Genomic DNA, 24,039 nt, shown 5'->3' with positions numbered 1-24,039 from the left:
GCCGCGGGCTCTGCAGGCCCGGCCGACGACGCGCTGGCCCTGCTGCCACCGCCACCCCCCGCCCCGCCCACCCCCAGGCCCCCTGGCCCAGCCCCCGCCCGCTAACGCTGTCCTCCTCGTTTCTAGTTCTGAGCATCGGCGAAGGGGGCTTCTGGGAAGGCAGCGCCCGCGGCCACATCGGGTGGTTCCCGGCCGAGTGCGTGGAGGAAGTCCAGTGCAAGCCCCGAGACAGCCAGGCAGGTAAGGCGGGCGGCACCGTCGCTGCGTGGGGCGTGGACAGGGCCGGCCGTGCGCTGGTGCAGACAGGCGCAGAGATGAAAACGATCTCTCCAGGAAACCGACCCAGGTCCCCGGCTTCGTCCAAACCGCGGGTTAGTGCGGGCGGTGTGGGAGCTTTTAGCTCCCAAGCTGCTTCGTCCACGCTCTGGAAAACGTGGCTCAGACATCTGGCCGTCAGGGGAAAAGGACTCTCAGAGGCCATTTAAATGCGTGGAGCCTCCTCGACGACGTCTCCCGGGGCTCCACCCTGCAGGAGGCCGCCCCCAAGCACACAGCGTCGCGGTCACCAAGGCCAAGGGCCTGGCTGGGGAGCACGGTCCACCTGGAACGAGGGGGCAGGATGGTGTGGTGGGCAGCCGTCGCCCACCCGTGCCTGCCCGTCGGGGAGGCCAGAACCTGCTCGCGGGGCTCGGGGGCCCAACGACGGGGTGGCTCGGGGACCCGCCCCCAACCCCCCGGGCAGGGCACCACCTTCTTGAGCCCCTCACTCCAGGAGCGGATGCGACTGAGCTGCCCAGTGTGATTTTGGGGCGCTGTGTGCCTCGTGCCCTCCCAGAGCCTGTCGGGAGTCAGGGTGCCTGAGCCGCTTCAGGGACCCCCAGGGGAGCGTCTCTGCGGGGTGCTCGGTGGGTCGGCTGCCGGGATTCTGTGGCCGAATGTCCGCGGTGCAGGTTTGTGGCCGGGTGAAGGCCAGGCGCAGGCCACGCCCCGCTGCGCCCTCCCCTAGTTGATGGTTCTCCTGGGAACTGGAATAAATCTGTTTGGGGGACTTGGTCCCCGTGGCTCTCTAGAAGTTTCTAGAAGCTATCCGTCAGAACAAGGTCCAGATCAGAAAGTCGGAGCGTTGATGGGGAGACATGTAACGAGCAGCGTGTGCCGTCCACGCCCCACGGAGCCCCAGGGGAGAGAACAGACCCCCCCCACCCTGTCCGTGGAGTGCCCTCCAGGGAGGTGCCGTCGTGACCCCGTTTGTCAGCGGTAAAGACCACATGCCCAGCACGTGTCCACACGGGGGTCGAGCCTGGGCGTCCGGATTTCCCAGCTCCCTCTTCACAGGGGACCGTCCCTTTCCCCATCCCTGCCGGGGCCCCTGGGTGCCGCCGCCGTCCCCTTCACCAGGCCGGGAACCTCCTGTCGGCTCGGCGTTCTCACTGCCCCCGGGGGATGTCCCCCGGGGACGTGGCTCAGAGAAGGTAAGCGACTTGCTCAGAGAGGCCCATTTAACGGGCGGCCGAACCAGGACACGTCCGAGCCGCCAGCCTGTCCCCCTCACCTACCGGCCACCCTCTGAGGCGCAGAGATCGGGGGTCGCGTAGCCGGGGCATGGGGGCGGTCGTGGTGGCCGTGGCGACGACCGTGACGATGCTGGCGGTGATGCTGCCGGCGAGGCCAACGGCGACGCAGTTGCCGGTGGTGGCGGGGCAGGGCCGGTGTCGATGTCCGGGGTCTGGGTGGCGTCGCTCCCGTTAGGCTCTCCACGTTGGTTTTGCTCGTTTTTCCCGCCGTGGGTGGCCCCTCGGAGCCTCCGCGGCCCGGGGCTGTTCGTGCCCCGGGAGTGACTGCGGTCGGGGCCAACGTGCCCTCTGCCTTTCCGGATGCTCCCGCCCTGTCCTCAGTGGGTGTGCAGTCTGGCCGAGCTGCGGCGACGAGCACCAGCCACGACGGGCGGCCCACGCCGCGCGCGGACAGCGCTGCTCACGGTGCTGGGGGCTGACGTCCGGGGCCAGGGCGCCGTCAGGCCGGGTGCTCCGCGAGGGCTCTTTCTGGTTTGTGTCCTCGCGTGGCGGAGAGAGCATTTTGCTGTCACCTTCTCTCATGAGGACACTGATCCGTGACAAGGGACCTGCCCTCCTGACCGCATCTCTCCCTGGTCCTCTCGAAGGCCCCACCCCGAAGACCATCCCATCGGCCGCATCTGGGGACGCGGACGCCCAGTCCTTGACTGGGGTGCCCGCACCCCGCCATCGCTCTTCCCGCGGGGTCCGCCACGCGCGTGTGGTCGGTGCTGCTGGCTTTCGGTTTGCGTTTTTCTCTTACTGCATCGGGGTCTGATCTCCTTTTTCTGCAGGTTTATTGGCATTTTATTCGCATTTCTTCTTTCGTCCGGCACCGGTTCTGGTCTTCGGCCTGTTCTGCTTTAGGGTTCTGCCCATTTCTCGGTGATTCGTGGTCGCTTGTTACGTATTCTGTGAGCAAGCCGCGTATCGGCGATCGACGTTTGCCAGCGTCTGTTCCCAGACCGTGGCTGGCCGCTCCCCGGGGAGGCTGGGCCCTCCCGCGCGGCCCCCGCGGGCGGCGGTGCCGGCTCAGCTCCCGCCATGTCCCCTCGTCTCACACGGGCGCTCCTGTGTGTAGCAGTGACGCCGGCTTCCCGCCTCACGTGCAGAGCGGAAGAGCGTCTTCCAGAAGTGAGTGTACAAGGACAGCTTCCTCTGGAGAACCCCGCCCTTCCGCTCCGGGGTGGCTGACTGATGACTCCTCTTCAGACAGTCCCCTTGACTCTGCTGGCCCGGTGGCCTGCAGTTACCGGTTAGCCTGGGTGAGCCTCGTTTAAGAGCCCAGGTCTCCGGAGGCCGCGAGGATGGGTGGCCGGTGGCGTGTCGCAGCTGTGTGCTGGGCGTGGGTACCGGGGGCTCTGCGGGCTCGGTCCATACGTGTGAGGGAACAAAGGCCCAGAGACACTGAGCCACTAGTGCGGGGTCTCAGCCTGCGAGCTGCCGGCACAGGGTGTGAGCGGAGTCTGGGTCACCGACCTGAGGAACCTCTGGGTTCCTGAGCCCACAGACCGGGACCCAGCACAGATAGGCACCACCCAGAGAAGGCGAGACCCGGACGGGGGACAGTTACCATGAAGCTGACACTCTCGGCTACTCTAGAGACCTGTGGCAGGAGAACTCCCACGTCTAAGGAAAGGAAACTTCACTTTGTGTGAAAGCGTGCATCCCTGGGCATAGCGCCTCGTCCTTAGACAGCAAGCCTGCGGTCACTCGCTCAGGCGTCACCTGAAGGACAGCAGAGGCGGAAGGGCTCCTGTCGGGGAGGGCGGGCACCCCTGAGAGGACCGGGCTCTCTCGGACCCGGTTTGAGAGCCCCGATTCAGGGCTCGGGCCCCCGTTTCTGGAGGAGGGACTCTGGCTCGGGGTGGACGATGGCCAGACTCCTGGCTGGTGGCGGAGCCGGTGCAGAAAGCCGGTCCACACCCTGACCCAGCTTCGCCCTGCCCCGTCCCCGCTCAGGGGCTGCTCCCATCGTCACCACTCTTAACTGGAGGTGGCAAAGTCCCAGGGCTCCGTACGGCACTCCCATGCCCCGGGAGGGAATCAGTAGCTTATCTTAGAGTAAAAAGCTTGGGTGGCTGGCTTCAGGCACAGCTGGATCCAGGTGCTCAAACGATGTCCCCAGGGAGCCTGCTCTCCACCTCTGGGCGCTGCCCCCTCCCTGGCGGCTCTGGCCAGCCCACCTCGCAGGGCGGCCCTGGCAGCCCCGGCTTTACATCTTCCGAGGCGGTTCTTCCTGCCCGCGTAGCTAACGTCTGGGTTGGCCCTGCCGGGGTTGCGTTGAGCCAGGTCCTAAGAGGCGGGTGTGCCTGAGACGTGTGGCCGGCCAGGCCCAGGCGCAGGAGGACAGTGTGCCGGGACGCCAGGCCAGCGGAGGGAGGGGCACAGGGCCCCCTGCCAGGGGCTGCGGCTCACGTGTTCCCGCAGCACAGGGCCCTCAATGTCTGGGCTCTTTGAGCAGCCACTGCTGTGACCTGCGTTCACCCAGCTCAGAGCCCTCCCCTGGGAGGCAGAGAAGGGCTGGCACTGTCTCTGAGTTTCTGGGTAGCTCTGCCCGGCGCCCTCAGGGCGTGAGCGCGTGGCATCCTGCTGTGCAGCAGTCCCAGCAGTCACTGTGTGTGAAGCCCCTGCGGGACGCCGCAGTGGGCGCGGTCGGTCCCCAAATAGCACGTTTCTGTTATCTTTAGAACGTTTAAAAATACAGGCAAATGACTCTGTCAGCACAATCGTAATTTAAAACATTAATAAGCAGCGAAAGAGCCATCTTCCAGAGGAGGGACTCGCTGTTCCCCAATGAGACACAAAACAATCGGGGATACGTGGTCCCGGCCGCGGGCGACGTGCCTCCGTGGAACAGCCGAGGAGCACGCCAGCCCCGCCCTCCCTCCCTTCACGCCATTTCGTTAAAACACGCGCTGGGAACCCGCAGCCTCCGTGTAAGCTCGTCTCAGGCTGTGTAAACACTGGCCTCCATGCTCCGGCTCGCCCCTGAGTGCGGTTCCACTGGGTCCGGTTCCGTCAGCAGGACTCAGCCCTTGGCATCGCTCTGGGACCCAGCCCCTTCCCCTCCCAGCGGCAGTGATGGCCGGCCTCAGGTTACCATGGCAACCTGGTGATGCTGGTACCCACCCTGCCCTCCCTCCCCACAGCTGCTACCAGATGTAGTGTCTGTGGCTCTGCCCAGACAGTCACCTTGCCCCAGCGGTCACTGTGGACTGGGCTTCTGGAGCAAGGGGAGCGGGTGTGACATTCTTGCTCCCACACTGGGTGGACGGCCATGGACAGGAAGGAGTGTTGGCTTTGTTTGCCAGGGTTGCCTGACAAAACATGACAGCCGGGGGCCGCAGTTCCAGAGGCGGAGGCCCACACCGAGCCGTCAGCAGGGCGGGTCCCGGCCAGGCCTCTCGTCTCTGCCTGCGGACGCCCGTCCTGTCCCTGGGCCTCACACGCAGGGCAACACGTCTCTGATGTCCCCTTCTCTTCTTGTAAGGACACCGGTCCCACAGGCTCACATGCCACCCTACGGCCTCACCCAGCCCCACCCCCGAAGGCGTGGGACTTCCCGTAGACGCCGTCCCATCCCCTTCCTGCCACACGGCCCATCCCCAGGGGGGGCCATCTTGTTGTCTGAGGCATGGGCAGTAGTGACTCTTCCCTTTGCCCTGAGTGTCGCCTAGCCAGGCCTCGCGCTGACCCATCCGGAAGCCTCTGGGTCTGCCTCAGGGTGTGTCCTCTGTTCCGGAGCAGAGGCCGGGAGCCCGAGTCCAGAGACCGGACGCCAGAGTCCACGGCTCTGGGTTAAGGCCACGCGCCCGGAACCCGAGTCTCTCCCGTCACTTGCCGTGTGACCTCGGGCCAGGCGCTCAGCCTCCCTGAGCCAGCGGCTGCCTCCTGCTCCATGAGGTGGCGACGGCAGCATAGGGGTACTGCGAGGCGGGTGAACCTGTCACAGAAAACTCTTGGGGCAGGCCGGTCCTCAGACACGCCCGCTGAACACTGGCCGTCGGTCACCCTGAGAGCCACATCCGCAGACAGCCACCGAACGGGGAGACCAGGCAGGATGCTGGGGTGTGGCCCTGAACACAGCCCACAGAAAGTAGCGGCTCCACTTCCCCCGTGACGAGACCGGGAATCTGGGTGACAGCTGGGGTGTCCGTGTAAGAGGCTTCCAAGTGATGTGTTGGCTGAGCTGGGATCTGGAAAGCTGAGTCGGAGCACATTTGATCAGTGCACATGGCGTGAGCCAACGGGGTCGAAGGTGAGGGCCTGTCAGTTTGTAAATGCGTATTATTTATAAGGTGACTCGATCAACAGGCATCGCCCTACATGAGGCCAAAGGACCAGGAAGATGCAGCCAGCTCACACAGGCGTCCCCCCACCCATCACGGTGCCTGGGCTGGAGGAGGTGCTTGCTGAGGAAGCACTTCCTGGATGGACCGGTGGGTGGGCAGATGGACAAAGGGGTGCGTGGGTGGGTGGGTGATGGGAGGGTGAGTGAATGGGTGGGTGGGTGTGCGGATGAGTGGTGAGTGAATGGGTGGCTGGCAGGCAGGCGGACAGACCCTGCCTGGCGGTGGCCGTAGACACCCATTCTGTGCTCATGCACAGCTGACCCCAAATCCGGCCGGGCACTCCCTCCCACTCCGAGGCCCCCGACACTGCTGGACGAGACGTCTTTAGAACCGCAGCTTATGAACAGCAGGGAGGCAGGGGGGTTATGCGACCTGAGAAAGCGCCACCTTCGCTGGCGTCCCAGGCCAGGGTGTCCCTTGACCCCTCGGCCAGTCCAGGTGACAGGGGCCTCAGACCCCGCCTGCCTGCCATGCCCTCCCGCTCCGAGAGGCCACCTCCCACCCCTGCAGAGCTACAGCAGAAGCGGCCGGGGCGCGAGCGTCTTGCTCGGGGACTTGGCTGACCTGTCCCCCTCACTCACGCCATGTGTAGCTTGAACGCTGGGGGCCCCGAAGACAGATGTGGCTGTGCCCCGAGAGAAGGGGAACAGACGAGCTGCTCCCGCTGCGTGCAGGTGGCCACCGACCTGGCACCTGTCCGGCTAGTGAGGCCTGACCTGAGGCTTCTTTCTCAGCGCCTGGGCACCCCGTTTGGGGACGGTGAGCCAGAGCCAGGAGCCCCCCTTCGCTGGGCACAGGCGGGAGCTGAAGGCCACCCTGTGGAGTGTGCTGTGGCTCATTTTGGAACACGAAAGCTGTCATATGGCGCTCTGTCACTGAGTTGAGATGTTGTTTTTGGCTCCTCTGAAATAGACGATAGGAAACAGATCCTGGATAATGAATAAACATTGGCTTATGGGGCCCCATGCTGGGAGCGATGACATGGCACACTGGCAGCTCAGCTCCGAGGCGTGCGTCGGCGGGCCAGGGTCCTGCCGCAGCGGCCCGGTACAGCCAAGGGCAGCGTCTGGGAGGGCGCGCTGCGTCCCCTGTGCCCAGCCCATCCGGGGCTGTGGGGCTGCGGGCGCTGGGGCGAGGAGACTGGCCTGGGAAGCTGAGGACAGAGACCCGGAAGGGGCGGGGACACAGGGCGCGAAGGGGGCGGGGACATGACAGGAAGGGGCGGGGACATGGGCCAGGAGGGGGCGGGGACATGACAGGAAGGGGCGGGGACACGGGGCAGGAAGAGGGCTCCGGCACCTTCCACAGACTGGGATCGCGAGTCGACGCTCATTCTCGGCCAACGCGGATCCAGAAGCGTCGGTGGCCGGTCCAGTCAGGCCGCCGGTCACGTGTCGATGGTGATCCCTCTCGTGTCCCCTCGTGCTGCGTGCCGATCTGAGGGACCTCTGCCACTCGCCGCCGTGCCGGCTCCCACGCCCCCGAGCCAGTCTTTGAACGCGTGAGGTTCGGGGGTCTTTAGCGCAGCCACGAGGCTGTGCCCGCAGTCACCACTGCCTGCTCCCAGGACACCGTGGTCACCCCCGGAAGAAGCCCTGCGCCCGTGAGCGGCCGTCTCTTCGTCGGGCCGGCTGACGTCCCGTTGTTTGTCAGCCGGTGGGCGGTCTGGCTTCTGCGAACCGCGCTGCCATGAAGTTTGGTCGAAAAGTTTTTGTCTGAACCCTCATTTCTGGTTTTGGGGGGCACGCACCTAGGAGTGGGATTGCTTGCTGGGTCACGTGGTGACACACCGCGGGACAGTTCCAGGGGCGGCGCACGAGCGTCCCCGTTTCCCCACGGCCTCGCCAGCGCTTCCTGTCTGGTTTCGATGAGGGCCGGCCTGGTGGCTTTGAAGCGGTCCCTCGCCGCGGTTTCCATGCGTGTCTCTGACGACTCGCGGTGCTGACCGTCGTCTCGTGTGCAGACCGGCCGTTTCGGGGTCTCCTCTGGAAACGCATCTGCTTTCAAATCAGAGTGCTATTTATACGCGTGGCGTCTGGTCCCGCAGTGAATTTGGCAAACGCGGTAAGGTACACAGAAGGAACACGACGCGCTCCTGGCCCCGCCTCACGTGGAAACCACCGCCAGGGTCCGCGTCCTTCTTCGAGCGTACATGTGGGTCACGCGAAATGAGATGCACCTTTTTAAATGACGGACCCCGCTTTTCTTTTTCTCATGTGGCAAAGGACACCATGTCGCGGATTGAAAATATTCTTCCAAAACAGCATTTGCAATGGCTGGACACATTGCCGTTGACGTGACTTTGGCTGACTGTCCCCTCTTCTGCCTGTCGCCGGTGCATTCTTGTCGCAAGTAGCACTTCAGTCAACAGCAGGACTCTGTGGGGGCTCTGTGACAATCTCCCCAAGAGCCTAGTCCTGTAATCTGCTCACCCAAGCACTTTGCACAGTACCATGCAACCCCGTTTCTGTCCTGACACCTGGGCAGGGGTCCGGGTGCCTGTTCCTGACCCCTTCTTGGAGTCCTAGAGGGTCCCTGTCAGGGTTCAGTTCGCTGCACTCCCTAAAGGTAGGACCTACCCACAGCCCTTAAGGCGGGGACCTTGGGGACAAGGAAGAAACTTGTCGAATTAACAGATTGCCTTCACGGGCGGGTAACACGCACTGTCGCAAGGGGCCTGAGCTTGAGTGATCTGCAGTTATGGCCCTAAAATTCTTAATCATTTTTGACCCAGGGGCCCCAATTTTCATTCTGCACTGGGCACCGTGACTTCTGTGGCGGGCTCTGCCGACCTGGGGGTGCGCCGTGCACAGAGAAGGCTGAGCTCAGAGTGGGAGAGCCTTCAGGAGTCGCCCTGAGAGGAGGGAAGGTTTGCGTTCCAGAAGCTTCTGGCGAACCTGAGACAGGTCCGACGCAGTGCTTCTCACCCCCACAGGTGCGAAGTGCCTCATTTACCTCTGTGTCATGCAGGATGGATAGGGCCGGCATCCCGGCTGAGGGTCCATTCTACTGACCAGGACCCTGGAGGCGAGGGGAGTTCTGACAGGCACTGGGTCCCATGCTCACTGGCCTCCTCGTGCACAGTGATGTCTGTCCAAATGGGTGTTTTGAGGCCACCTGGGGGCCTCTGAGACCTTTCACTGGACAGCTGAGTTTGACAGTACCTGCCATGACCCTCACAGGCTCTCAAAGTTCCCACCTAAGCAGGTCGGCAGGTGCGTGAGGAGGGGACCACAGCGGTGTCAGTGGTCACCTGGTGGCCTTCCTGGCCATTATCAGGTCTCTGTGGTTAGGCACAGGGCCAGGCTGATGACCTTGTTTCCTGAAAGGATGCTGAGGAGAGGAGGGATGGGCCAGCTTCACGTCCCACGTCCTCTGTGCTGGAGCAGACCCTAGGACTTTCTTCCTCACTGAGTCAGAAGCTTTGTCCGACCCCGATACATTTTCCAGCGGAGGATGGTTCATCTGCCCTTGCCGCGTGCTGGCCCAGCAGGGACAGCCCGGGTCATGCCATCTACCTGGTGTGACACTGCCTGGACCATCCACTCAGAGGCCACACTGAGGGTGGGAGAAGGAGGACAAGGGCGTCCCCCCAACTTTGAGCAGCCATGGTGTTGGCGCCTGTCCCATAGGCACAGGGAGCATTTGGGGGTCACAGAGCTGACTGAGGGTCAGATGAAGGCTGCGCACACACGTACACGCATGCTCACGCACATGTGCACACTCACAGTTTCGGGTACTGTTCAGGAGACCAGCAGCCCCCGCGTGAGCCTCAAGTGTGTAGCACGCCGCCAAGCACTCGCCCAGGTGAACACACAGCCCCGCACTGCTGGGGGCCGCGCCGCGACCTTGAGCCCGGCACCGGTGCCGACCCGCCGGCGGTCTGACCTGCTTCCTGTTCCTGAAGCTCCAGCTGTCCTTGCGGACGGTCCTGGAAGGAGTCTCATTGCCAGGTGACCGTATCGTTTATCATCTAAATGGGGACACTTCTGAGAGCAAAGGAGGGCAGGGCTGCCGAGCGAATCGGGGCTGCCCTACTTACCGCCGGGAGCGGAGGCCCGGAGGCCCGCGGGGGCGGGGGAGCAGCGCGCTCTGGCGAGGGAGCCGGCCACCAAAGCCGGCGCTCTCCCCCGACACGTCGCCCTCACCCGCCCTCCACTCGCTCGCTCATTCATTCATTCAGGCTCTCGAGCGCCCACTCACTCTCTCACCGGCCCCCTCGTTCTCTCACACACTCATTCATTCATCTGCTCACTCATTCATTCACGCGCTCACTCATTCATTCACCCGCTCGCTCATTCATTCATCTGCTCACTCATTCATTCACCCGCTCGCTCATTCATTCATCTGCTCACTCATTCATTCACGCGCTCGCTCATTCATTCACGCGCTCACTCATTCATTCACCCGCTCACTCATTCATTCACTGCTCACTCACTCATTCATCTGCTCACGCGTTCATTCGCCCATTTATTCATTCGTCAGCTCCCTCATTCATCATCTTGCTCCTTCATCCACCGCTCGTGCCCTCATTCACCCGCTCACTCATTCATTCCTCCACCCTGCCACCCTTTAACTGGCAAACCCCTAGGGTACTGGGCCCTGGGTTGCATGAAGACCCCATCCCCGAGTCACAGATGGGCAAGGAAATGACTCAGCCCGCTGAGAACAGAGCTCCAGCCAGGTGAGCCCAGGTGCCTGAGGAGCTTGGGCCGCTCAGAGCAAAGCAGTTTGGGAGGAGGCGTTGGTAGAGGAAGAGGAGCCCCCTGGAATGCCACCTGCAGACTCAGGTGGGGCGGGCGGGGCCAGAGTCCCACTCTGCGTTGTCCCAACAACGCTGGGGCCGGGCTCAGCCGGGCGCAGCCAGGGCTGTGGCGTTCAGACTTGTGTTGGACTGCCCTTTGCGCCCGAGGCTCTGCACCGAAGCTGGCGACACCCACTGTCAGTGTCTGCCTGCGGGGGCTCTTCGTAGGGAGAGAGCTGCATGGGTGTTCATGGCTCTGGACTGCCGGGGGTCCTGGCCAGCTGAGCGACCTCTCTTCATTCGGTCCCGTCACCTGTAGATAGTCACTGTGTCCACTGCACTGGGCTTTGGTGAGAACTCACATGGCACCTGTGAAGGTGTCGGTGTCTCCTGGCGGAGCAGGTGACTACAGTCCACCTTGCTCCATGGAGTGGCCCCAGGTCCAGCGTGGCCCAGCGTGCCATGTCCCCCAGTGTGGCCAGGACTCTGACTACACACTCAGGGAAAAGCGCGTGCAGCCACAGGGGCCTGTGTCGGCTTCGTAGGCTGTACAGCGCCGGAGGGAGTGTGACAGTCCTCCCCAAGACCCCCACAGCCAACCTCGGTGCCACTCTGCTCCTCCACCAAGCCTTGGCCCAGGGGTCACCTCCTCCCGGAAGCCCTCCTGCCTCTTCCTGACACCTGCCAGAGGCTCCATTGAGCCCAGCGTGTTTGGCCGTCTGTCCTTTGCTCTGTGCTAGCTCACGTGTGGGGCCAGGCCCGGGCGCTCTGTGAACCCGGGACGGCAAGTTAGAGAAGACTAAGGGGTCAGGGGGACGAGGGAGGACCCGCTCAGATGGAGCAAGCGCCGGGAGGGGTCAGGAGTGTGTCGGGGCCACGCCGTTGGCCCCCTCCCATGGCAGGGACAGGACCTTGGACACCAGGGGACAGAGCTATCTTGGCAAGTAAGCCCGCGGCCTCGCCGTAGGGCCACCCCTGCAACCACCACCGCTCCCCTCTCCCCTGCACCCGGGAGCTCCCGGAGGCCTGAGGTCACAGTGACATGCTGAGGCCTGCCCAGGGGACCGCCCCACTGAGGCCACACCCTTCCTCTGCTTGTTGAGTAAGCCAGGAGAGCGGCTTGGACCCCTGACACACCTGGGCCTCGCGCCTGCTCGCTCTGGCCTCTCTGTTGGGACCGGCTTCCAGGTGGGCCCTGCCTGGAGTCCCCGGCCTGCCCGGCACCGCCTCTCGCTGCCACGTCCCCGCCGCCACGCTTCGCAACACGTGCCGCTCCCCGTCCAGGGCCCTTCCCCGAAGCCGGCCGCTCCTTCCAGCCTCCGACGGCAGCTCAGACGTCGCTCCAAGGGCCCACCCTGTCCTCTTCGTAGCATGAAACGCTTGCCTGGTGGGGTCAGTCTATTCCTCGTCTGTCCCCCACGTGATAGCAGGGCCCTGATCCTCCCCGTCTAGCCCTTGTCGTGGGTTTGGGTCTGGTGCAGTGTCAGCTCATGGAGTGAATCCGTCTGCTGGACGTTGGCTCGACCCTTACGGACAGGCAGGCAGGGAGCTCGCATCACACCCCACGCTCCAGTGTCTCTTGAACCAGAGACACTCTGGCAGATGGGAGACTGTCCGTTTCTCAAAGAAGGGAACCCACGCTCCGAGAAGCTCAGGGTCCCCCAGCCCGCAAGTGGCCAGCGCTGGATCGGGAAGAGGCCCCTGCATCTCACCCCCCACGGGGCCTGCAGGGGCCGGCAGGGGAAACCCCAGACAGAACGGAGGGACGGCAGCAGCGCCAGTCAGAAGCCCAGGCAGAATGTTCTAGAATCTTTTTGAGCTTTTTGAAAATTGAGGTGAAAGTCACACCGTAAAGGGAACCATTTCAAAGAGAACAGTTTCGTGACATTCAGGGTCCTCGCCGAGTCGTGTAGCCGTCACCGCCGTCTAATCCTAGACCATTTTTCTCAGCCCACTCGGCGGCCTCCGCGGGTTCCCTGCCGGGTGTGTGGCACAGGGTGGGTCGCGCCCTGCCTGGTCCTTGGCATCGCCTCCTTTCACAGAGCATGGCGTCTCCAAGGTCACCCGTGCCGTGGCGTGTATCGGCGCGTCATTCCCTGTCCCGGCCGGCGACGTCCGCTCTGTGCGTGCTGCGTTGTTTATCCGTGGACGTTCGTGGTGTGTGCACGCTTTCGGCTGCTGTGACTAACGTCGTCGTGGACACGCACATTTCGGTGTCTGCTTCTGCTCCATTCGGTTTCCTCGGATGTACGGCTAGGTCACGTGGTAATGCCGCTTTTCGCCTCTTGAGGGACGGCCAGTCTTAACCACATCCCTGGAGAGCGAGGTCAGTGTGGCCGGCTGCCTCTCAGACGCGGTGTTAGTGGGGCTCAAGGTGGCAGGGACGGTCTCCCGCCGCCTGGCCCGGGTCCTCGCTGCAGCCGGCACTCACAGCTCAAGGCCCCGGTGTGCATCTGCACGACACGTCTCTGTGTGTGTCCCTGTCCCCTGACTGCGCACGCCCCAGACAGGAGCCCTGCCTGCCGCCTCCCCGTGACCCAGCCCCGCACACAGTAGGCCCGCCACCAACGCCCGCCGCGTCACAGCAGGGGGGGTGGACGTGGCTCGGAGATGGCTTGTTTTTCTCTTAACGAGCAGCAGCCGTCCCGAAACAGATTTAGAATTCAGTGTGGTTAAAAATCATCAGTCTTGTGCCGTTTAAAAATTGCTTGTCATTCTGTGTGCCAAGAACTCCTTCAGCAGCCTACTTTTCCAAAATGATCGCTGATTGGAACAAAAACATTGCCACTAAAATTAGAGTGACAAAATGGAGTTGTTATGGAACAAAAGAGGAAATCGGCAGGTACCTCTTATCGGGAGAGGAGCAGCCCCGACCCGCGAGGGCGGCCGAGCACCCCCGCCCGGGCTCCCGGCCTCACCCCCGCCTGCGGGGTCTGCCGTCTGACTCAGCCCTCGAGGCGAACCCAGCCGAGAGCGTGGCTGCTTGTGAGCTGGACTGTTTTAGGGGTTTGACCAGGGCCTGGATCTGGGTAAGGGAAGCCTCGCTGCAAAACCCTAATAAATAAGATGCTTTCGAATTAGCATAAAACCCGGGCACTCCTCTCTTGCAAGAGGAGACGCGACCTCCCCCTCGCCCTCTGCCTCCCCCTCACCCGAGCATCCAAGACACATTGCTCGCTTCTCCACAGCGCCTGCGCCAGCTCGGGTTTGGCTTGGCCATGTGACAGGAGAAGCACAAAAGACCACGGCCCACACGAGATGGAGGTTTGTTTCTCTGCCGCATTAGAGGACACAGAGGAAGGCTGTTCAGAGCTGGATCGGGCCTCCTGGCGACTCGGCCACCTGCTTTCTCACTGCCCCATCCTCAGCAAGCTGCCTCATGGCTCAAGGTAGCTGCTAGAGTCCACCCATCACGTCCACATTCCAGTCGAGGAAGGGGCAAAATAAACACACCACACCCCCTCATTTTAAGGACATGCAAAGGGCCCACTATGCTTCTAATTATGGACTGTTGGCCGTAATGTAATTTCAAGGGGGCTTGAGAGCTATTGCCAGTATTCCAGACCAAAGGTGCTGGGGCAGGCAGCTGGCCACCCGCCACAGTACGTCCTAAGGAAGAGCCTTCTTCCTGCTTCCATAGTGCCCGCCACCCAGCTCTCCCAGAGCAGCTTGGGACATGAGGTGTACGATGTCGTTTGAGCAAACGTCTCGGGTGCTTGAAGCAGAAATGCGAAACTGACTCCATGTGGGGGGAGCTGGAGCCTGTGGAGGGGAGGGGTCGTGCCCGTGCCCTGTTAGGCCCCAGCTGGGGTCTCCAGAGCCACGTCTGAGCTTCCTGGGAGCTCCTGGACCTCTTGCCAGGTCGAACCCTGTGTCCTGAAGCAAGGGCTGTGACCTCCTGTGTCTGTCCAGCCTTTCAGTTACAAATCAAAGAAGGCAAGCTCAACCCAGCTAAAGCCAAGGGCGACTTTAATAGCTTTAAAGTTCAGGAAGGACAGCTTCAGGCCTGGCTGGATCCTGGTGCTCAGCGAGCCCCAGGAAGCCCTCGTTGCGTCTTTCCTCTGGTCTCCTCTGTATGAACGCGGTTCTCAGGCACACGGTCCCCGGCTCCCAGCAGCAGCCGTCAGCATTCGACTATTTCAGCAGTCGGAGGGCGAGATGCCTCTTCACCAGTCTTTGTCAGGGAAGGTTCGGGATTGAGTCTCGCTGGACCGATTCGAATCGTAGACTTACTCCTGACCCAATCGTAGTGACCAGGGGAATAGGATGGACCCACTGACTGGACCGGCATCCCATGGCCCTCCTCTGAGCGGGGCTGGTTACCGCATGCATAGTACACTGGGCGAAGGGTGCCCCCCCAGAAGTGGGAAGTGGACACAGGAAGGCCGAATGCACACTTCCTGCCACCCCCACCCCCACCCCTGTGGTCTCTGCCCTGACTCCTCATCACAGTCGAAACAGCTGACCCAGTCCCATTCCCTGGGGCCTCGTTCACTGGCCAGGCTCTTTGTTGAGAGGTCTCTTCGTCCCGTGCCTGAGAATCTGTAAGGACAAGGGCTGTAACACTCCCTCTGAATGCTCGGTGCCTGCGCAGCACAAAGTGTGGTGTAGAACAGGTGCTCATAAACGTATGGGGGCCAGCTGGATGTCAGGAAGGAAGGACAGGCAGATGGATGGATGCATAGGTGGACAGGTGGACGATAGGTATACGGACGGCCAGGCGGATGGATGGATGGATGGATGATGGGTGGGCGAATGTGTGGGTGGGTGGTGGGTTGGTTTGTGGATGACTTAATAATCAAATGACTAGCTGAAGGGATGGAAAAGCTTGCTCGTAGGTCACACACCCTAATTAGTGCCACGTGTTTAGTGTGACATCATTCCGTGCCAGCATTTACCTTTCGTACATCCAGCATCTTAAAAAGCAGTGTGACAGTGTGGGTGACGCGAAGCCACGCTTCTCCTGGGAGCGTGGCAGGAGGCCAGCCCCGCCGAGCGGGGATCGGGCCTGTGCTTCGTCTGGTCCCCTGGCCTGCCTCAGGTCCCCCGGCCTCGCCTGGGCCTCTCCCCTCTCACAGGGCGTGGTTCTGGAGGGCCTGCCCGGCTGCCTTTGGTCCCTGTGCAGTGTGCACAATGCACACCGTGACCCGGCAGACCGAATAGTCAAAACCGCACCCCGCACAGCCCGGGCCATGCGGTGCTCAGCACGTGCCATCCATGGGTGGAAAGCATACGCCTCCCCCTGCCCCGCTCTCCAGGCGGCCCGCCGCTGGGGCTCGGCTCAGGAGCGGTGGGCGGGGGCAGGCGCCGCCACTGTCCACTGTGAGCCGGCCGGTCCCACGTGGCCCCCGGGCGCTGGGAGCTGCGTGGGTCGTGAGAACGTCTGACTCCTGCACGTGCCGGGGCCGGGGCCAGCGCCTCACGCGCATCACCTGCCCCCTGCTCCGGCCAGTCCGCTCGGACCGCCGGGCTCCGTGCCAGCTGTCCCTCTCCCGCCCACCGCTGTGCCTCTGTTTCCCCTTCTGGGCCACGTGGGCAACACACGGGCTCCTTTCGAGGAAGACTAAATGACCCAATAATTGCGAGGCTCTTGCAGCCTCTGCACATAGTAGGTGCTTGATAAACGGTGTCCATTAAGATTTATCATCTTGGTCGCAGCTGTTGTACCTTAGACCCAGCCTCGAAGGTCAGTAGTCCTCTCTCTGTTCTCTGCATGAAGAAGGTGGCTCAGGGAGGTTAAGGACTTGCTTCAGGTCACCACACGCTGCTCCCCGCAGAGAGGCGGGGACTGGGTGGCTGTAGGGAGATGTGTTTGCAGCTTTGTGTAGCTGGGACGGGGTGTGCCCCTGGCGCCTGCCCCAGGCGGGGTCTCCTGTCACCCAGGGGACTGCAGCGGGGCTGGGTAGTTGCAGGTGGCAGCTGTGTGCCCTGGCCACGGCCACAACTTCGGGAAGAACCTCCCCTTCTCCCGTTTCCTCCGAGCTTCCGACAGCACCGCCGTCTGTCTGCCTGTCCTTCCTTTCTCCTCCTGGACAAAGCAAAGGCTGTCGCTACAGGGACTGTGACTGCCTTCACCTCTCGCCTCTCCAGGTGAGCATGGCTTACCTGGGGGACCTGGACACCTGTTTCCAGTGTAGACAGAGCCCCAGGCTACCCCGAATGGTGTGCACCAAGTAGAAGCCATGCCACCCCCTGCCTGGGGCGCCATGGACCAGGGCCGGGAGTCAGGGGGCCTGAGCACCCACCCCCGTGGCGGAGCGCCAGCCTCACCGTGCAGTCACTGCACCTGGACCAAAGCCGGGGCACCCTGGGGTGGTCTCCACGCACCTCCAGATGCTTTGCCCGCACCATCGTCTGCATAGACCCCTCACTCGGGGGCTCACACAGCTGCTCCCGACCTCCATCGTCCAGATGCAAGGGGCCCGCAGCCAACGTCTCAGCACTGGCTCACCTGGGGTGGGGGAGGGGCCCACAGGAACACGCTCAGAGCAGCCACCTGCGCCCTGGGCACTCGGAGGACGGCCGATCGCCAGGGACCGCTCAGAACCGCGGCACTTGGATAACTGGCTGATGGCTCAGGTTTCACGTAGTTGGAGTTTTGCTCTGTTCTGCCCGCTCCCAAGGTGGAAACGCACGAGACGGGGTGGGCGGGTTGAGAAGAATGCACAGGAGTGAAATCAGGGGTCTCAGCGTCCCCCGCGGCCCCAACCCGCACCCCCCACACGGATTCTGGGTGAGACGGCCCGGGCGGGGGCCAGTGGTTCCCCAGGTGAGCTCCGGGAAGCGGCAGCAGCCGCAGCAGCGTCACCTGGGAACGGGTCAGAAATGCAGGTGCTCAGGCTCCACCCCAGCTTCGGCAGCTCCACGTTTTTCCCAGCCCTCCAGGGGTGCGGGGTGCAGGGTGCGGTGCAGCTAGCGTCCGAACCGGACACTGGGCTTATTAGCGAAGTCGGGCCGTCTCTGCGGGTCATGCTCCTCCGAGTGTGGAGCCAGCAGGATCGGCCTGGCCGTCCGAGCCCTGACAGGAATGCAGAGCCCCAGGCCCACGGCCCCACTGCAGGACGCGGCGTTGACCCTCATGGTGACGGGGCGGCTGGGGAGGCCCCGTATCCGCAGGTTCCCGCGTCTTCCTGGAATGTGCCCAGCGCCCCTTCCTGGCTGACTCCGCTCGCCCTCCTGGCTCACAGCCGCCTCCCCCAGCCCCACGCCCACCTGTCCAGGTGCACTCCAGGTGCTCCGGTGCGCCTCGCACCCCTCCTGCCTGCCTTGACGGAAGGGAGCCGTGCAGGCTCGGGTCCGAGAGATCTCAGCCCCCCGCCCTGAACCGGCTTCCGGGAGAACAGAGCTCGGAGAGGTTGGGCCACCTCCCCAAGATCACATGGGCCCCTACTACCCCACTAAGTCAGCTGGGGACGGAAGGACACCCCTCTAGCCGGCTAGGTCAGCACGTTGTCTTCCTGCCCCAGGGCAGGGCGGGGGCGGGTCTGGTTATTGAAACCCCAGGTGGGTAACCGTTATGTAACCTGGAAATGACTCCCAGTTTCCAAGATGCGGGCACAGTGCGGAAGAGCCATCCCACCACCAGCCCCACCTGGAAGCCGAGGCTGCAGGGGCCGCCCAGCCCCGCCGCCCCTTCAGGCAGTGTCACCGCCGCACCTTCCAGGAGGCGGACCTGGCCCTGTGTTTCCTTTCTCGGCCACTAGGTGGCAGCCGCTGGGCGCAGAAGCCACAGGGGCACTCGGTGGGTCCAGAATCCCTCCTGGAGGAGCCCTGGGGAGCACTTCCTCCTGACCTGAGGACGCCCCTCAACCTGGGGGTGGGGAGCAGAGCAGGGGACACGCTTTCCACAATAATGCTGTGAGCAGAGCTCAGCAGGCCTGTCAACTGAACCAAAAGCCCATGGTCACGTTGTGGCCTCTGCAGGCCCAGGCTAGGGACACACAGGCGAGCCACCCGCTCTGCTTAGGGGGTCGCAGTGTGTCCGGGAGGCCGACAGGAGGGTGGACAGCCACTGCGCAGAGATGGGACGTGAGGGCTTGAGAGACAAGGGGACGTAGGGCAGTCACTCTGCCCACATTCGTTCTCGGGGGAGCCCGAGAAGGCTGGACCCCTGTGACAAAGGCCGTAGGTGGGCCTGCTTGTGACCTCCGGGGCACAGGAAGGCCGCGCCGCACAGAGCATCCGTGACCTTGGGCTTTCATGTTAGGCGGGAGGGCCAGGCGGTGGAGGCGGAGCTTGCACTCAGACCCCAGCCTCGCTTCCTGCGGGCCGCACAATGTCACGTGGGCCAGTCACATACCCCCTCCGTGCCTCAGGTCCCCCACACGTTAAGCAGGGTGGACGGCACGTCTTGCCCCATCCAGTTGTCACAGTCAATCGATTAGAGAGTGTAAAACGGCACAGTACCCGGCAGAGTGTGGGCCGGTTACGAGTAGCATTATCACTGCGATGTACGTTATATCACTAATTGCTAGTCATTAGTGACCCGTTGTGATTATTTATTGTTTCATGTATAGAAGGGATTCAGTTCCGGGCTCAAATAATCGTAAATAGGGTTTTCACAACGGGCGGCGTGCAGGCATTTCAGACTCCGTCAGGGATTTCGCCATTGTTATTGTGGCCTGTTAGTATTTCGTAGTAGTAACTGTCGTTGCTGTTGCTGGCGTCTTCTTGGGGGCCCAGCACCCCTGTAACTGAGCCTCCACAGCCAGGGCCGGCCTCCGTCTACACGTCAGAAGCAGCCTGCACTTCCTGGGCACGTGCCGCGTCTCCGAGCCATGCAGCGTGGCCTTCGGCACCCCCATGTTCCTCCCCTCCGCCTTCCGTCTCCCACCGGCGGGGTGCCTCCGCCCGCCCTCCTGCCTCCGCCCGCCCTCGTGCCGTTCGAGGAGCAGCGCGGGCCGGGGGAGCCGGCGAGCCCCGTTCCCGCAGCCTCCTGCCCGCGCCCCGGCACGCCGCCCGCCGCCTCCACGCGTCCGGGTTGGTCAGGTGCCTTTTCTGCACCGCTCGATGGGATGGCGCTTCGTCGTCTTTCGTTGGCTCACGTGGCCGTTGACAGCTGTTGGTTTTTCAAATACTGAGTCAGCCCCGCGTTCCCAGGGTGAAGTTTCAGGGTGCGCGATCCTCTTCTCGTGCTGCTGGGTTCGCCGTCCCGACACTGAGTCGAGGACGTCACGCGCGGCTGTCGCCCTGGTTTCCGCTGCTGGCCGTCTGGGCCGGGCTTCAGGGCCGTGCCGCCCTCGGGTCCCCAAAGTGTCCCCTCCCACCCTCTGTTCTGGCTTGCATTGCGTACACTCACTGTCGTCTCTTCTTGAAATGACTGAAATGACTGGTGACGTTCAGCGGTGAAGCCATTGGCGCCCAAAGGTGGCTTTTTCAGACGTGTGTTTGAAACTACTAATTCAGTGCTTTTAATAGATAAAAGGTAGTCGGGTTGTCTGTTTCCTTTTGGGTAAGCCTGAGTAGTTTGTGGCTTTCAAAAATTAGTCCATCTGGAGCTGTCAGAGGTCCCGGCTGGCGTCGCGCGGAGCCCCTCGTCGGCTTTGTGATGTCTGCTCTCCGCTGCCGCGGCCTCTTCCGTCCCTGACCCCAGGGACATAGACCTTCTGTCTCTCTTTCTTATTTTTCTGTCACTCTGGTTAACATTTTATCCAGTCTATTGATCCTTTCAAAGAACTAGCTTTTCGTTTCACCGATTTTCCTCTGTTCCTCTGTTTTCCCAATTCAGTGATTTCTCTTACCATTATTGTTTCCTTCCTTCCGGATGTTGGAATCTGTTTTGTCCTCTTTCCAGTTCTGTGGCTCAGGAGATGGTCTGTTTCTTGAAAAGAATGCACGCCCTGCCATTGGCGGTGGCGGGTGCCGCACGCGGCGGTCAGGCCCCGGGGGTGGCAGGTGTACGCCCTGGCGGGTCGCCCTCCGCTGGGCCTGTGGACTGCCGGGAGCGGCGTACGGGCGGTTTCCAGTACAACCGGGTGCTCGGCACGGTTTCCTTTCCGTTCTGCCGGGTCCCGTCGTGTGTTTCGGGGTCCGGCGTCAGACGCACCCCCGTTCGGGACTGCGAAGCGACGTTTCCGTCAGCGCTCAGTGCTCCCGTTACTCCCTAACCGTCCGTGCTCGCGCGGCGGTGTTCTGTGTCCTTTCGCTTTTAACCAGTCTCTGTCCTGTCTGCGAAGCCGATTCCCTGCCGCCCGCACGTCCCTGGGCGGCGTTCGGAAACTCCGTCCCGACAGTGTCTTTGATTTCGTGCTTAGGCTGGTTCAGTCTCACGTGAGCATGACCGTGTTCGTCTCTGCCATCACGTTTCCTGTTTTCTGTTTGTCCTCTCTGCGCTGGGTTCCCGTCGCGCTCTCCTGGGTTTTCTGCTTGTTCGAATACTTTTCTTCTCCGCTTAAGTTGGCTTACTGCGGTTTTTCCTCTGATGCCATGCGTGGTGGCTCTGAGGTGGCAGTGGTCACACTTAGTTTTGCACTCCAGCGGGCGGCCCTGCTTCTCACGACCCTTGTCAGTGCCGGTCATGCCGGGGCGAGGAGCCTCCAGGTGCGCAGGCCGCCCTCGCCCCACGTCCCCCCGTCACACTTCATCTCTGGCGGCCAGTGAGCGGCGCTGCCCAGTGCAGGGGCCATGGCTGGTCCCTCCAAGTGAGCATCCCTCTGAGCCCAAACAGAGGTTGGCTAACACCGGTCGCCCACCCAGGCGCGTCTGTCTGTCAGGCAGGGGGTTCTGGGTGGAGTACAGGTGGCAGCCAGCCGGTGGCCTCATAGCGTGTGAGAAAGCCTCCAGGCTTCCCCTCTGTGCAGCGTCTTGAGGGGCGGCGACCCCGTGGCCCCCTTCAGCCCCATGGGCTCCCGGCCTGACTGTGGGCACCAGAGAGAATGGGAGAATCGACCGCACAGCCAGGACCTCCTTGGGGTGGGGGGGTGGGGGGTACACAGGGAGATTTCCAGGAGGGCGGGGGGGTTGTCTGCTGCAGGGCAGACGGTAAGCTGTCTGCTCGCCTGGCCCTCGAGGCCACCGAGGGTGCGGCTTGGGGACAGAGCAGTGGCCTGCAGTAGTTGAAAGCTGTCAAAATATTTTTAAATAAATAAACAATTTGTCAAAATAAGAAAATTGTCAGAATTGGCAGCTGCCCGGGTGGACGGCCGAAGGAGCAGTGGGCGACGTCCGAGGCCGTGCGGCGGGGAGGTCACCCCGCGTCGCACGGGGGGGGAACAAAGACTTAGAGGGGCCTCGTCCCTTCGTCGGGGCAGTGCGGAGCCCAGGCCGAGGCTCGGGAACTTCGGGGAACCGCGCCTGTCCCTGACACTCTTCCGAGTTCCACCGCGAGGCTGCCGTGGGGGTGGCCGGAGGCATCCCGGACCCAGAGTCCAGCGTGCGTTCCGTCCTCGGTCCTCCCGCCACTCCTCTGCTGGGAAAAGCAAGATGGCCCCTGATGGACCTCGATGCCCCCTGACGCGGAAGCAGAAGCCGCGTGTGCCAGGCATACTGTTCGTTCCCTGACGCCATCAGCCACTTACGTTGTGAGGACAGGCAGGACGGAGCGGAGCTCAGAAACCTGGCGGGGGACCAACGAGGGGCGCCCCGGAGGCAGGGCACAGAGGAGGCGCCGCCCCTCCGAAGGCAGGTCGGCTTAAAGGCAGGAGAATCCGCCTGGGGGGGGCTCGGCGAAAAGCGGGCGAACGCGGGGCAGGTGGTGATGGGTGGACGGACGGACGGACGGACACCTGGATGGATGGGGTGGGGGGGCAGAGAAGGAAGAATGACACAGACAGACTTCGTTCCCTCCACCTACTGACACACGACATAGTCGGGCTGCGGTTCGTGTCTGTGGCCGCCACGAGCACCACCTGCCCGAGGCTGTAGGTCCTCAAGGAGCGTCCTTTCAGCGGAGACTCAGCTCTCCCTGCCTGTGTGACGGGGCCGGACTGGCTCTGGGTCCCCGGGGCACCCCCAGGGAAGGGGCTGGCTCTGGGGACGAGCTCCCTCCATCTGCCGCTGCCAGGCTGTGCCCGCTGACGCGTCCCCCAGCGGCCCCGCTGCGGGAGTGCCACAGCTCCTAATTAAACTGTTTCAGCGACAAAGGACCCCGGGTAATCATGTGATTAAAAATAACCTGGGCTGGCTGATGCTGTTGCCCGCGCCTGTCACAGCGGGCAGGGGTGACGGGGAGAAGGACTTACGTCCCAGGGCTTCTGACGCCAGCGCCCAGGGAGGGGGTGTCTCTGCTGCCTCCTGTTTATAAGTGGGGGATGTACGAGGCCCAGAAAAGACCAGGGTCAAGCAGTAAAAGGGTTTCCCGGGCTTCAGGGCCTGAGATACAGGGGCGGTGTGGTCCCAGTGTGTGTGTGTGGGGGGGGTCTCAGACCACAGTCATGGGGTGCAGGGGCAGGGTGGTCCCAGCATTGGGGAGGGCATCTCAGACCACAGCCGTGGGGTGCAAGGGCAGGGTGGTCCCGGCGTTGGGGCGGGGTCTCAGACCACAGCCACACAGAGCAGAGGTCGGGATAAAGGAACGGGCACGGAGTGAGCACCTGCTCTGCTCCCGTCCCCAGGCGGGTCCCTTCCTGTGGGTCGTCACCAGCGCCTAGCGAGCGTTGGTGGCTGGATTTCCACGGGCACAGATGTGAGGTAGAGGTTTAGGGAGCCCACGCGGCCACCCCTTCATTCACGGGTGTTCGCTGAGCACCTGTTAGGTGCAGGGCACTGTTCAAGGTGTTGGGGACGGAGCAGGGAGTAGACCTTGCCCTCCCGAGCCCCGTCTGGCTGCTCACGTGATTGTCCATCTACAGAGGGGCCAAGCTGGGCTCTGTCCCTGTTTGCCATCAAGTCCCCTGATCCTGACTCGTTGCCTGTGGCTCGGCAGCAACCCTGCATAAGACGGACTCCAAAGCGACAGAGGCTGCTGCGGTTAGGAGGTTTGGGGTGTCCTCTGTGTCCTTGCTGATTGAGAACAGACACAAGGAACTAAGTGGGCTTTGACCCAGCTGTGGGATCTCGGGAGTCACCTGGAGCAGCCTGACCCTGCCTGTCACTAGACACTTTCAGGCGCCCTTCCCCACTGGCCCGTTCCACTTATATCAGACCCAAATGTGCCTTCAGATAATTGTCACACGTTGGGCCGAACTCTCTCCTGAGGTCATAAGCAAAACACTTAACCCATATTTCACAGAAATGACCATCAAATTTTTCTTTTAATTCTGATCTATTACAGCATTTTTTTAAATTTACTATAAAAAATAATATGTTCCTCATAGAAAATAAAAGTCACCTGTTACCCCACCATTGGGAAACACACATTAACGTTTCGGTGTATTTCCATCCCTACTTTTTGTTCCTTGACCAAAATGCCCCTGACCCCTGCAGCAGCCCCTGATCCACGAAGGTTTCC

At 62.5% G+C, this 24,039-nt stretch overlaps 1 protein-coding gene across 3 annotated transcripts in view; it reads left to right on the top strand.

Moving 5' to 3' along the window:
• Positions 1-24,039, top strand: part of SHANK2 (SH3 and multiple ankyrin repeat domains 2) — a 303,870-nt gene that overhangs the window by 125,684 nt on the left and 154,147 nt on the right. For all 3 annotated transcript variants that reach the window (XM_036220412.1, XM_036220411.1, XM_036220413.1), the window contains one exon: positions 127-240. In XM_036220412.1, coding sequence (XP_036076305.1) covers positions 127-240 — 114 coding nt within the window. The remainder of the gene's footprint in view (positions 1-126; positions 241-24,039) is intronic.

The sequence above is a fragment of the Rousettus aegyptiacus genome, unplaced genomic scaffold (assembly GCF_014176215.1).
Source record: "Rousettus aegyptiacus isolate mRouAeg1 unplaced genomic scaffold, mRouAeg1.p scaffold_m13_p_5, whole genome shotgun sequence".
NCBI lineage: Eukaryota > Metazoa > Chordata > Mammalia > Chiroptera > Pteropodidae > Rousettus > Rousettus aegyptiacus.
Note: the sequence above shows the minus strand (reverse complement) of the source record. Positions and strands in the feature narration are given on the sequence as shown.